General features: G+C 37.1%; 1 protein-coding gene across 1 annotated transcript in view; it reads left to right on the forward strand.

Annotated features, from left to right (window-relative positions):
- Window positions 1-1,542: 1,542 nt before the first annotated feature.
- The window catches only part of LOC138711172 (bone morphogenetic protein 2-like), a 51,434-nt gene continuing 38,884 nt past the window's right edge, over window positions 1,543-14,092 (forward strand). Inside the window, exon 1 of the mRNA XM_069842527.1 lies at window positions 1,543-1,997. Coding sequence (XP_069698628.1) covers window positions 1,824-1,997 — 174 coding nt within the window. The 5' untranslated portion in view covers window positions 1,543-1,823. The remainder of the gene's footprint in view (window positions 1,998-14,092) is intronic.

The raw sequence follows: 14,092 nt of genomic DNA on the forward strand, positions 1-14,092 counted from the left end.
CTGAAATCCGACTAAGATTACCGTACTGATCATTTTTAATCAAAACTTCGTTCATTTTTTCACCAACACGTTTTCCTATTTCACCTACTCTACTGCACTCAGTTTATTTACAATAGTCCTCATAATATTGATTTGTTCAACTGGTTCTACTCCTGATATTTCTAATTGAATAATGACATCCGTAAATATCCAAAATTTGGCTTAATATCCATGATTTCTTTTTCGATTGTTCTATCATTTAGCAGTTCCTGGCGTATTTGAATCGCAGCCGCGTCATCGGGATTGAAAGACTGGACCACTTTCTTCACAGATTGGAGGTGATGTGCGTACTAATTGCAAGCTTCTAACCATGACCCCCAGCTCTTAAGAACTGGACATGGGGGAAGCGACAATTTAGAAAATTGTTTCTTGAATTTTGATACTCGATCTGGAGTTTTTACAAATATAGTCTTTCAATTTTGTATTGTTAGTTGGTTTCACTTTCGGAATTGTACTTGCACTTCACTACTTTGAATTGCAAACCTGCATGTTGAAGTTCTTATGCGACAACTGTCCCGTTCACCTGTTGTTGACGTGCAGAGATCTGCGAGTATGTCATGGAGGGGAGGACTTGGTATAAAGGGTTGTAAACAAATGGCTGTGTAGATACCAATACTAACTTTTACTGCTCCAAATTCCGTTCCCTAGTTATTAGTAATGGACATACCAAGTTTAAACATTCTAAGTACAATAGTTCTGTAAATATTAATAATTTTATAAAACTTTATATCGTTTGATCTAAAACGCTCCATGCACCATATTGTAATACATTTTCAATATTTATTTTTATTTATATGTTCAGAGAAGGTATATAAATAATGATAAGTATTAGTTTATTATGGGGATAATATAGTAATACAGTTATCTTGGTTTTAATTTCATATTTTTAAGGGCACAAAATCAAAAAATAACATCTGAATATCAAAATAAAGATAATAAAAATGGAAAAAAACCAAGTTTTCATTTTTTCTTCAGTTTTGTTCGAAAATTTCACCTCTGCCTCCCCTTAAATGAAAAATAACACCGTGAAAGATAGCTGACAATTTACACCTCGTTTATAACGTAACGAACGTCTGTAATCACGTACACATGGAAGTTACGATCCTGAGTTCGAATCGCGCTTGTTGTATGAAAACTTTTTATATCTTGTATAATTTCTCAACTCGAATCTCGACGTCGCGCTGACCACACTTTACGGAAGTCTCACCGAGCTTTAGTACAGTACGAAACGAGAAAATAGAAAAGAAGACCGACGTAAATCCCTGAAGAGGGCATGGAATGAGTCCGTCATTCAGGTCTCGCAGAACGCCGACTTCACACCTGCGAGTCGCGAGCGTGGGCTATTCATTTCACAGACAGAGAGGGACTGATATCGGACAACGTACGGGAGAGAGAAGGACAGGAGGTAGTTATGAGGTAAATAAAAAAAAACTTACGACCTCCTCCGTCTCTGCGATGGGAATACTCGACAACATATCACGAACCTAATGGCGACACCAAGTCATAGCACACGCAGTAGAATATTCTCCATCTCTTTCCCAGTTGGCATCCTCCACCCCTGCAGCCCACATCGCACAATTTAAAAGACTATATATACATAGTAGTGTGTTCAAATATGCGAGATGAAGAGGAATAGGCAGAGGAGAAGACGATAACGAGCCGAGGCAGGAGGAGGTGAAGATGACAAGTGAGGGGAGTTTTAGCAGTGCACAGGTCGAAAGCCATGGAGTCGCCACCAACCCTTAGTCGAGAGAAGAGCCCGCAGCCAACAGGTGGCAGCGGACATGGCCTCTCTGTCGTGCACCGTGCTGATGGTGACGCTTTCGTCGCTTGCGTACGGGTACATCACCAACGCCGTCGACCACTTCGACCAAGAAGATGATGCGGACATCCGCCTGCTCGGGGAAAAGGAGCGGCAGAGGGACATCAGAGAGAAGGCCCTCGAGAAGCTCCAAGAGGTAGGTAACGTGGTGGTGGCGTGCTTTGCTTCTTAGGCCCGTATCACACTTGCAGAGTTTTCGCCAGCGAGAAACGTGTTGCGAGAAAGTTGAAAAATTGATAACATGGATTCAAATGGACGTCCACACACTGGAAGAGATTCTCGTTCGAGGCAAAAACCTCGCGCGAGTTTCTCGCTGGAATCGGTAGCTCAGCGAATTTTCTTGACACATTTATCAAAGATGTTTGACATTTATACTCTTTATGACGATTGAATGTAGAAAAAATATATCTCAGATGGCGATGAATTGTATTGTTTTTATTTGAAAATGAGGAAAGATGGCTGATAATTGCAGTCAGAAGCTTATCGAACTTGTACGATGTCACCTGTAGGCCTATTTATATGATACACGGGATGAAAACTATAAAGAAGAAATCTGGAGCCAAATATCAGATTATCTGAAAATAAATAGGGATATATTTTATTTTGATGAGATTTAATAGTATTAATTAAACATTTGAAATAATGTATCTATATGTCTTAACAGCTTTCATAATTTTAATCACAACATAGCAAAGAATCCTCTATCATATCATGAATGGCAAAAAACTGAGGTCCATTCAACCTGAAATAACGCCTAAACGTATCATCATTCAAATCGAAACCAGTGTCCAAAACTCGCCCTTATTTTCGTAAGATACAATGTGATTTTCAGATATTTCTGGCTTTAATTTTAGGTCTACTTTTTCTTTTCATTAACAAAATATGTTCATGTAACTCCATTTCCTCATCATCTGAATACTCAGATTCAACATAGCGTTCGTACGTAATTTGTAAAGTACGACAATATACTTACAGGTTATATATTTAAGTACGACAAAATACGTAAATACATAACCTATAATATTTCCCCCAACGAGTCATTACTATAATCAGATAAATGCTTTCTGCATGAAGGCAGTGCATAGATGATCATAGCGAGGTGTGATCTGTGATAGCGAGAACTCGTCAAGTGTGTGGAGGAAGGCTCTTCGCCTCTTTCTCGCAACACATTTCTCGCTAGCGAAAACTCTTCAAGTGTGTTACGGGCCTTAGTCGTGGTCTCCGAAACGCTCGGCGAAGTTTTGCCCAAGTCAACAAGACTACATACATTGGTTCTTGAGTTTTAGGACCGAAACTTTTGATGTTTGACATCTATGACATGGATCAAAATTAAAAAAGAAATGGAGCGTGATGAACTTCATGAAATCCTTAAATCACACCTGTACCTAAGACTACATAGAATGTACGTCCAAGCTCTGAAATGATCTAGAGGGAGCTAAGCGAAAATTCGATTAGTATAGAGGGGCGGGTGTGCAATTTATGGCATTGCTAAATAACACACATTATATCAGTGGCGAATTTTTCTCGGAACAGAGGCAACAACCCGTTATCTAGCATAATAATAATTACATTAATCTAATTGATTTATTGTTCACTGCATCTCAAATTCACCACCACAGTATCACTTAATTTACTGGCTACTTTTCAGCTGTATATAAATTTTCTATAAAGATTTTGGTGAGTGGGATATAGAACTGTTCCCTTACATAATTGAGCAGTGCACGCCACTGTGACCCATAAGACTGGTTACAAAGATTTATTGTCAGAACGTCGCATTAAGATATTTTCAAATATAGGATATTTTAAAGTCAGAAATACCTTAAACTAACTTCACGAATTTTTATACAGTCTTGAATATCCGGACACTGGCTCTTTACAAAACTTTTTTCTTTTCTTTTTTTAAGCATTGGTTTGTCATGGTAACGAGATAATTTAAAACAGTGTCGTTTTAGTTATACTCGTATTTCAATTTCATCCCACTGGAACAGTGCATATCAATTTTATTTTCTTCAAATACTTTCTCCAAAATTCTGGAAAGAAATCAAATTGTATGAGCTGTACGTGCGAAATCGTTGAAAGGTCGTTGACAACTACGTTTAAAATTTGAAAAAAAAACTGGTTCGGGTGCGGGTGGAAACAAATCAAGAAAACACCACCCGTGAGTGTTGCTGAAGTTTCACACGGAGAGAATGTAGGACCTGGAAATAAATACAGAATTATTCTGTCCCCATTAATAACAATATTCAATACTGGCAACACGCATGCCATTTCTTTCTACAACCAGAATATAATAAAATACCGTTCCAACGAGATTAAAATGTAGCCTACATTAGTAAACTCAAGCAACTGTTTTAAATAAACGAATTTATTATGAAAGCTGATTTTAAATTCTGCATAAACATGAGCGGGGATATGAGTAATTTAAACGATAGGTTGTCCTCGAAAAACTCTGTACGATAATCGCTAGTCCACTGTCGCTCTCTTCACGCTATTATATCGCCATGTAATCCATGAATGTGAACAACAGATGATAATGAAGATTATTATTATTATTATTATTATTATTATTATTATTATTATTATTATTATTATTATTATTATTATTATGCGCTTACTGTAAGATTTATATTTTCAGGCGAGGAAGCACCTAAGTGCTGTCACTCTTGTTACGGGCATCGACGGAGGACTGAAGAATAAAAGATTACGTTTGTGACTTATGTTCTTTCCTTGTACAGCTACGTAAGAGGACATCGAACATTTTTGCAATTAGATCTGTAACACATACATACAGAGTCTGACAGAGGAAAAGGCGATTTTAAGGCGATTATCTGCCACATCAGAGATCAGGGGTGTGCACATACAGTATCATTTAGTCATCATGGAAAGGTGTAGCTGTGCGCAACAAGCTTTTGCAATTGAAAGTTTTATAAGAACGACAGTTTGAGGGTACTAAGCATAAATTTTATTTCGTCATGATCCCGTCTCATCTGCTCAGGCGTCTTAAATTTTCATCAATACAAAATTCAGATGGTACATCAATTAAAACATCGCGATATTCTCAATCGAAGGGCGTTTTGTGAGGAGATTTTAAATCACATGGTTGAAGATGAAGGCTTTATTGATATTTTATGGGTGTCAGACGAAGCACATTTGTATCTCAGTGGTATTCACTTAAAGGACGTTCTTTTAAAGAAATAAATGGCATACTATGTATTTTATAGGCGGCCGGGTAGCTCAGTTGGTAGAGCAGCTGGCTACGGACTGGAAGGTCCGGGATTCGATCCCAGGTGGTGACAGGATTTTTTATCGTTGCCAAACTTTCAGAACGGCCCCGAGGTTCACTCAGCCTCCTATAAAATTGAGTACCGGGTCTTTCCCGGGGGTAAAAGGCGGTCAGAGCGTGGTGCCGACCACACCACCTCATTCTAGTGCCGAGGTCATGGAAAGCATGGGGTTCTACCTCCATGCCCCCAAGTGCCTTCATGGCATGTTACTGGGATACCTTTACCTTTTTACTATGTATTTTATGATGTCACGTGTGTCATTCTAGAAACAATATATAAATTCTTCAGTCAATAACTGTTCCTAATCGTCCGTTCCTCTGCCGGACCCTGTGTAATAGCACATCTAAGCGTGTTACATGATCAGTCACTGTCAGTTAATAGCTTATCAGATAATGTTACAGTTTGTTTCAGTATAGGCCTATCTCCACCGATGCTTGGAAAGTGAACGATTAATATGGCCTACTAAGCACCCAAGCGTCAGGCGAGACTCGAACCCGTGATCATGAATAATAGTTTATGGTACTCGTAAAGTGACGAACGCCTGTTTGCCAAGAGTAAGACGAGAAGGATTAAAAGCGTACAGTGGTGTCGAGAGTCAGAGGTTAACTGGATCAGCTGGACCGCGTGAATCTTGTTCTTGGAATGGGAGATTAAATACTGGCAGAGAGCTCGAGACGACGCGTGTATTTTCCGGAAAATTGCCGCTAATACCAAGAAAAGCTATCCATATTACTTAAATAGATTCATCTGTCGCACATCCCACGTGCTAAGTAGTGTTTAAGACAGTAGTAAAATGAATATAGGCCTAGGATACTCCATGGGCATCGGACTAGAAAGTTTCTTTAATTTTTTTTTATTTTATTGGGATATTTTACGACGCTGTATCAACATCTTAGGTTATTTAGCGTCTGAATGAAATGAAGGTGATAATGCCGGTGAAATGAGTCCGGGGTCCAGCACCGAAAGACTAGGAAGTTACGAGCCGATGTTATTACTGAATTATGTACAGTAGAGCCTCGATAATCCGAACTAAATGGGGCCAGGGGCAGGTCGGACTATCAAATATATGCAATTACTCTACCTAAACTTAAAAAAGAAACAAAATACAAAAAAAGGTGGAAGAAATCATTGTCTTCCTTATTCTGCTTAACATTCCCTTTTACCCGATTTACACACCACCGCGGTAAAGGAGGAAACTTCATAAGATCTTCTTTTCCAGTATTCTCTCGGCTTTCCGGTATTGGCAGTCAGCCATTCCAGGCGAACTGGGAATTGCAATTAAAATGTATTTTTTTTTTATAAATATTTGTTTATTATTAGTATAAGACATAGATAAGATTCCAAATTTAAATATTTTAATGTTTTATTTTTCGAAAGGAAAATATTTTACAAGTTTTATTGTCTTTGATAAATAATGGATACTTTTTGTATCCCTTAAGTTTGCAGCACTTATTCATAGAGGGATCAGCTGTTAATGTATGTCTTTCAAGGAGCTATTGTTGAAGAAATATTTCGAGAGTCTGCACTGTTAATTCCAGAGCTCCAGGATCAAGGAACTTTTTAATTTGTACTATATTTTTTCTGTCATTTATTTTAAGTAGTTCGGGTCAATAACAATTAACAGTCTTACAGTTCAAGTGAATAAGCTTATTTTGACTTAGAAATGTCACAGTTTTTTTGAAACTGGAAAAATGAAGGACATTAACTCGTCTGTAACATCCGCGACGTGGAGCAAACAGCTATAAAATATTTACCGATTACGTTTTTGTGAATTAATTGGATGCCATGAGATTTGCATACCTGTCACATGGACATTATGAGATTGAGTCTCTTATGCTAGAGGCAGAGATCTGAGTTTTACACTTTTTGTTAATAGAGTTTGAAGTGAGTTCACAAATCTTGTAATATCCGTGACGGAATCTTTTCCTTATTTTCTGCAATAATAATAAATTTTAGTTCAACAACTTTTTTTTCCAAAATTCTACTGTTCTTCTAATTAATTCTAATAATAAAAGTTGATAAAAAATTCATTCCATTTTCAATATAGTTTGAAAATAGTAAATTTGTAACATCCGTGACAACTGGAATGGTTGTAGTACGTTCGGATTAAAGGTTCGTATTATCGAGATTAAGTTATATAGTATTAAATTTAAAATATTGAAAATAAATTCTCTCACTAATTAACTTCTTTTAGGAAATTACCTGCTGACCAGTTTTGAAGTGGTGGGCTTCGGACAATGAAGAACATCACTTCGAAACTAGTCAGCCGGTAATTTCATAAAAAATTAACACAGTAAAGAAGTTATAAAGTTAATCAGTGATTATATAAATGTTAAAAGTGTATATAGAACAATGAATAAATGCTCTGGTCATGGAGCACTACAGAGTTAAGAGCTAGGGATAGGCCTACCAGATGTGCGGATTTTGCCGAACATGTTCCTACTTTTGGTGTGTCTCTTGCATCCGGCCAGGCATTGTAGAAGAAGAACAACTATCCTGTTTCTCTCTCTCGTCAATTCTAAGTGGACCAAAGAGAAAAACTTTATGTCTGGAGTCTATTAGAAATTTTATTAAGTTAGTACAATTTAATACAAGACATTTGTCTTGTCCTGCTGCTGCTAATAATAGTAGTAGTAGTAGTAGTAGTAGTAGTAGTAGTAGTAGTAGTAGTAGTAGTAGTAGTAGTAGTAATAATAATAATAATAATAATAATAATAATAATAATAATAATAACAGCCAGCGGCGTAGCTCAGTCGACTGAGGCGTTTGCCTGCTCATCCGAAGTTGCACTCGGGCGCGAGTTCGATTCCCGCTTGGGCTGATTACCTACTTGAGTTTTTCCGAGGTTTTCCTCAACCGTACAATGAATGTCACGTAATCTATGGCGAATCTTCGGCCTCATCTCGCTAACACCAATTCCATTGACGCTAAATAACCTCCTACTTGATACAGCGTTCTTTAAATAAACAAGTAAAAAAAATATTATAATGTTACAGAATAAATACCGTAATCATACCTTTTAAACTACAATACAAGCATTACTCCTTCCTGGCTGTCATCGCTGCTGACGCCATCTGCTTCTTCATTAGATGGTGACTGGTCTAGACTGACACAAAATTGAGTCCCTGTCGTTTTGAATGACATCAGCTCTGTTCATGAAAATCTCTAGTCTACTACCCTCACGTGTTCGACATAGTTCTTCCAGTTTTCTTTCGTAAATGAATTAAACTATTCTTCTTTCAAATTCAACATCACTTTCTTTTCAAATTCTGTATATTGATACTGCACCACGACAATTTGTCTCGGAAAATAGATACCTTCCTTTTTCGTTCTAGTAATCCTTCCTGTTTCGTCTTCGCTTTTCCTTTTGATGTAATTAAAACAATAATTATATCATTTGCTATTGTTTACTTTGAAGAACAGGATCGTCTATTGATTTCACACTTGTGTATTTCTCAGGCCGTGTCTCAAAGCTCAAGTCCATACTACACATTAGTGACTAGCAACTAGGTGACTTGTAAACTACACACTAGGGAGCTTTGGACATGTATGCTTGAAACATGGCCTTCTTCATAGTTTATTTTTCTAAAAACCATGACATCACGGTGCAGCAATAAATTAAGAAGGCAGTGTCCTAATGCAGTTTCATTACGAATTATGTGGGAAAGATGAGGACTTAATATATTACAATAATGTTTAAAACATTGTACAGAATATACTAAAAATGCCAGTGTTCAAAGTTAAAGTTATTCTACATTATATTTACATTATTTCACTTCCAAAGCATTTTCAGATTTCATAACCCCAATTGCTGATGAGGTATCCATGTTTGTTTAGTAAACAAGTCAACAATCAAGCAAGCATTTTCGTTTACTAGCTACTACGGACTTGATTGCTATGCACTATGTAGCTTTGGATCATGACTTCTGACGTCACATCCGGCTATTTAGTCAACAATCTAGTTCACTTCAGCTGAAAATGTAGCTTTGAGACACGGCCTCATTACACCACCAAAATATCACTGAAAATAAAATCTTTTCGAACGTGTTTTCTCTTAGCTGCGAAAAGAATACTCACGCTGCAATCATTCTTGGCTGTTACATTCATTGTCGGCTGTTACATTCATTGTCGGGATATAAAGAAATATCTCTTTAATTTTTAGGAAAGATTTGTTAAGCATTTTATTGCCCTAATAATTTGTAAATACGTTTACTATACTTATGCAAAAAATGAACTTTACACTTTAATACAACATGGAAATATTACATGTCAGGTAGTAGCTTTGATGGGGGTGTAACTACTTAAACTCAATAGCCATGTTCACCGTGATCTGAACTAACTTCGGATAGGAGAGAGACAGAGATAGTAACATTACCCGCATTGAAACCCTTCTGAAGGTGACGGGAGTAAAGGCGACACTTCATGGAGGAGACATCGATAGTTAAAATCTTCCCTTTACCAGCATATAACTTTCTTCCAATGCTGCTTGAACGGTGAGAGGCAGATGCAAGTGCTACTGCTGTTCGTTCCGGACGTTAAAGACTGATAAAGATCGGCTTTTGAATTAGTCGCTAAAAGAAAGCTTGTGAACTTTTAAGATATTCTTATTGCAGAGGCTTTCATTTAGTTTAATTATTACAAATACAGCCTAACTAACAAAAAAAAAAAAAACCTCACGCACTACCTTATCCATTCTACATTACTTTCCTCATAAGAGGACAGATACGTACTACGTAGCGTCAATAAACAAGAAAAAAATGCTCATCTCTGGCCAACTTTAACACTAATTACTAGACATCAGATGGTTAGGAAAATGCCTATTTTCTTTGAATGTTCATATTTAAAGGCTTTTAATAAATGTGCACGAACCATGAGAAATGAAGCATTCTGATGAAGTTTGGTCTTGCCTTTTTTCTTGCCTTTTTTGCCGTTTACGCCTTTTTTATTTTAATACTTACTTACTAACTTCCTTACTTACTTACTGGCTTTTAAGGAACCCGGAGGTTCATTGCCGCCCTCACATAAGCCCGCCATTGGTCCCTATCCTGAGCAAGATTAATCCATTCTCCACCATCATATCCCACCTCCCTCAAATCCATTTTAATATTATCTTCCCACTTACGTCTCGGTCTCCCTAAAGATCTTTTTCCCCTCCGGCCTCCCAACTAACACTCTATATGCATTTCTGGATTCGCCCATACGTGCTACATGCCCTGCCCATCTCAAACGTCTGGATTTAATGTTCCTAATTATGTCAGGTGAAGAATATAATGCGTGCAGTTCTGTGTTGTGTAACTTTCTCCATTCTCCTGTAACTTCATCCCGCTTAGCCCCAAATATTTTCCTAAGCACCTTATTCTCAAACACCCTTAACCTATGTTCCTCTCTCAAAGTGAGAGTCCAAGTTTCACAACCATACAGAACAACCGGTAATAGGCCTATAACTGTTTTATAAATTCTAACTTTCAGATTTTTTGATAGCAGACTGGATGATAAAAGCTTCTCAACCGAATAATAACAGCCATTTCCCATATTTATTCTATGTTTAATTTCTCCCGAGTATCATTTATATTTGTTACTGTTTCTCCCAGGTATTCGAATTTTTCCACCTTTTCAAAAGATAAATTTCCAATTTTTATATTTCCATTTCGTACAATATTCCCGTCACGAGTCATAATCATATACTTTGTCTTTTCGGGATTTACTTCCAAACCTATCTCTTTACTTGCTTCCAGTAAAATTCCCGTGTTTTCCCTAATCGTTTGTGGATTTTCTCCTAACATATTCACGTCATCCGCATAGACAAGCAGCTGATGTAACCCGTTTCTGTTCCAAGCCCTCTCTGTTATCCTGGACTTTCCTAATGGCATACTCTAGAGCAAAGTTAAAAAGTAAAGGCAGGACGAATATTCGTCCTGATAAAGGTGATAGTGCTTCTCCTTGCTTTAGCCCACAGTGAGTTGGAAACGCATCTGACAGAAACTGACCTATACGAACTCTGCTGTACGCTTCACTGAGACACATTTTAATTAATCGAACTAGTTTCTTGGGAATACCAAATTCAATAAGAATATCATATAAAACTTCTCTCTTAACCGAGTCATATGCCTTTTTGAAATCTATGAAAAACTGATGCACTGTACCCTTATACTCCCATTTTTTCTCCATTATCAGTCGAATACAAAATATCTGGTCAACAGTTGATCTATTATTGCTGTGGTCGTGCCAGAGAATCAGTCTCATTCCGAGGCTTATTTGAAGGATTCGTAACAAGCTTTTTTTTTTTACGGTGATGGGTTGTTAGCCCTTCGCCCAACCCCCAAGCTGGAGGACCACCCCTCATCGGCTGTCCGCGACTGCTTATTCAATATATTCGCAGCTACCCTCCATATCTGGAGGCCGTCTCCTCGATCCGCAACCTGAGGACGCGCCATGCCGTGGTGATAGGGACCCACAATACATGGTTCTTTATTTTAATATGTACTTTTTTGCCCTTTTCTTGCTTTTATATATACCTTGTTTGCCTTTTTCTTTATATGACTACTCACTCAACAATACTGCATTTATTTCTGCGTTCGAAAGTAATGAAATTGCAGCTCTTATAGTAGCCATAGATATGGGACATCCTGTTGCAATGCAGTGTCGTTGTTTCGAACTTGTCCTTACCCAGCACTGCTACCTGACTCCAGCACTGACCTACCCCATTAATTCCTGGCTTAGTTGCCTCATGAGTGATGCCTTATTGGTGTCACTTGTGAGTTTCAAACCTGTCTGCGTACAGTTGACTAAACAACAACAAACATCAATTATTAGTCGGATACATGAAGCGTTGAATTTCCACATTGATAACCGGTTTCGAATCCCGGTGAGTCTAACTATAATAAATTTGTGATGGACAAAGTCGGTGCTTGCTGGTAGGACTTTGCGGCTCTTTCGACGTCTTTTTATTGTTACATTAATCATCGTCACACTGATTTTGTCCAATAAACGTGACAGAAGTTTGTGCGTTAATCTTGAAAAGTTGCTTGTATGTATGTATTTATTTACACTGCAAGTGGGCAAGCACCCGGTGGCAGTGGTATATAAAATATTAACAATACACAATAAAATGATAACCAATACACAATAAAATTTACAATACACAATACAATTTTACAACACATATACAATTTTACACATAATACAATAATAATACACAATACAATTTAACACAATAATAATAAAACATAAAATAAAATACCTAATTTTACAATACAACCTACATAATTATCAATAGGTCCTACATAAGTTTCAATAGTCTTTCACTTTACTCTCATCTCATTCCCTGTAGTGGCACTATGACGCATTTCACTGACACTTTAGCACGCATTTCACTGACACTATAGAACACATTTCATTGACGCTATAAATTATCACTGATCGGAACTGTTCACTGCACTGTAAAACCATAACTTCACTGACTCACCTCGCTTCACTGATACAACAGTTCAAATAAGTCAAATAATTACATCCTTATGCATACTTATAAACAGAACTACATTTAAACTAAACATTTCTAGTCTAAGGCCCTCTTACACGCTAGTTTTAAATAATTTACAATTCAAACCAAGGAAGTAAACTCGTCAGCCTAGATAAATACATGTCACCTTAAAAAAAATTAAATGTTGAATGTCACCTTAATTTTAATTTTCACTTTATATAAAACTTTTTAAATTATTCTTGAATCTCCTTAAGGAAGGACAGCCCTCAAAGACCGCTGCAGGTAGGTCAGTCCAATCATTTATAGTTCTATTTAAAAATGAGAATTTACCTACATCCGTTTTCTGTTTCCTACATTTGATTTTAAAATCATGATCGTTGTTGTTTGTTGTAGCTCAGATTATGGACGTGAAGTTGTGGATGAATGAGTACAAGTGAAACAAGTCTATATAACAGAGAAACTACTTTTCCAGTGTACTTAGTTAAGTTACTTATGGTTTTACGGATGTTTACTTTATGAATTTTGAGTGATTCAATATAATTTCAGTGCCTTTTATTTTATTTTTGTTATTTTTAGAGCCTTTTTAGACGCCTAAAATACCATTTTTAGTGTCTTAACTTCCGATGTCTACTAATTACATACCTAAAGTTAAAAGTCGCTGAAAGAAGAGTACAGAGTTTTTCGAGAATTGCAGTAGCTCATGCTGTTGATGGATCTTTTCCCATCCCTCGTCAAACAGATAGCGAGGTGTACACGTAACAACCCTGGTTAGGTTACTTCTACAATGTAAAGAGTGACCCGTTTGCTATAACATGAGAATTGTTACTAATTATTTTTCAGTAATCTGTAAATACATTCTAGAAAGACTGGAATTTTTACCATATAATAGCTCAGCGTGTTCACCATTGTTCACACCACAGTTCACACTGTGAGGTTAGTTCCCGCCATGCGTGATATAACATCTCTGCGTAATTTTTTCAAAAGCTGAGATACTGTTGCTTTGAGATCATCAATATCGCTGGCTTGCTATGCAAAGACATAATTCTTTACAAAACCTCAAACAAAGAAATCGGGTGGAGTCTAGCCTGGAGCAATGCAATGTATAAAAAAATTTACTATTTCCAATTCACGGTTCCGATATGATCCTGAAGTTCACCAAAATGTGAATTTTCATTAAAGTCTCGAAATGGATCTTTTGCATCATTACAGCACTTTTTCTTGATAATTCTATAACAGAAAATAAAAATATGGAATTACTACGATGAACCGAAGTACATATGATATTTCTGTGCAGGAATCCTGCATTACCATATGGTGAAGAATGGGTATAACAGTGAAAAATCCTCTCCGGCACCGGGACTCGAACCCGGGTTTTCAGCTCTACGTGCTGACGCTTTATCCAATAGGTCCGGTGCCGAAGAGAATTCTTCACCATATGGTAATGCAGAATTCCTGCACGGAAATAGG

This window comes from Periplaneta americana, chromosome 12, assembly GCF_040183065.1.
Source record: "Periplaneta americana isolate PAMFEO1 chromosome 12, P.americana_PAMFEO1_priV1, whole genome shotgun sequence".
In the NCBI taxonomy this organism is placed as follows: Eukaryota; Metazoa; Arthropoda; class Insecta; order Blattodea; family Blattidae; genus Periplaneta; species Periplaneta americana.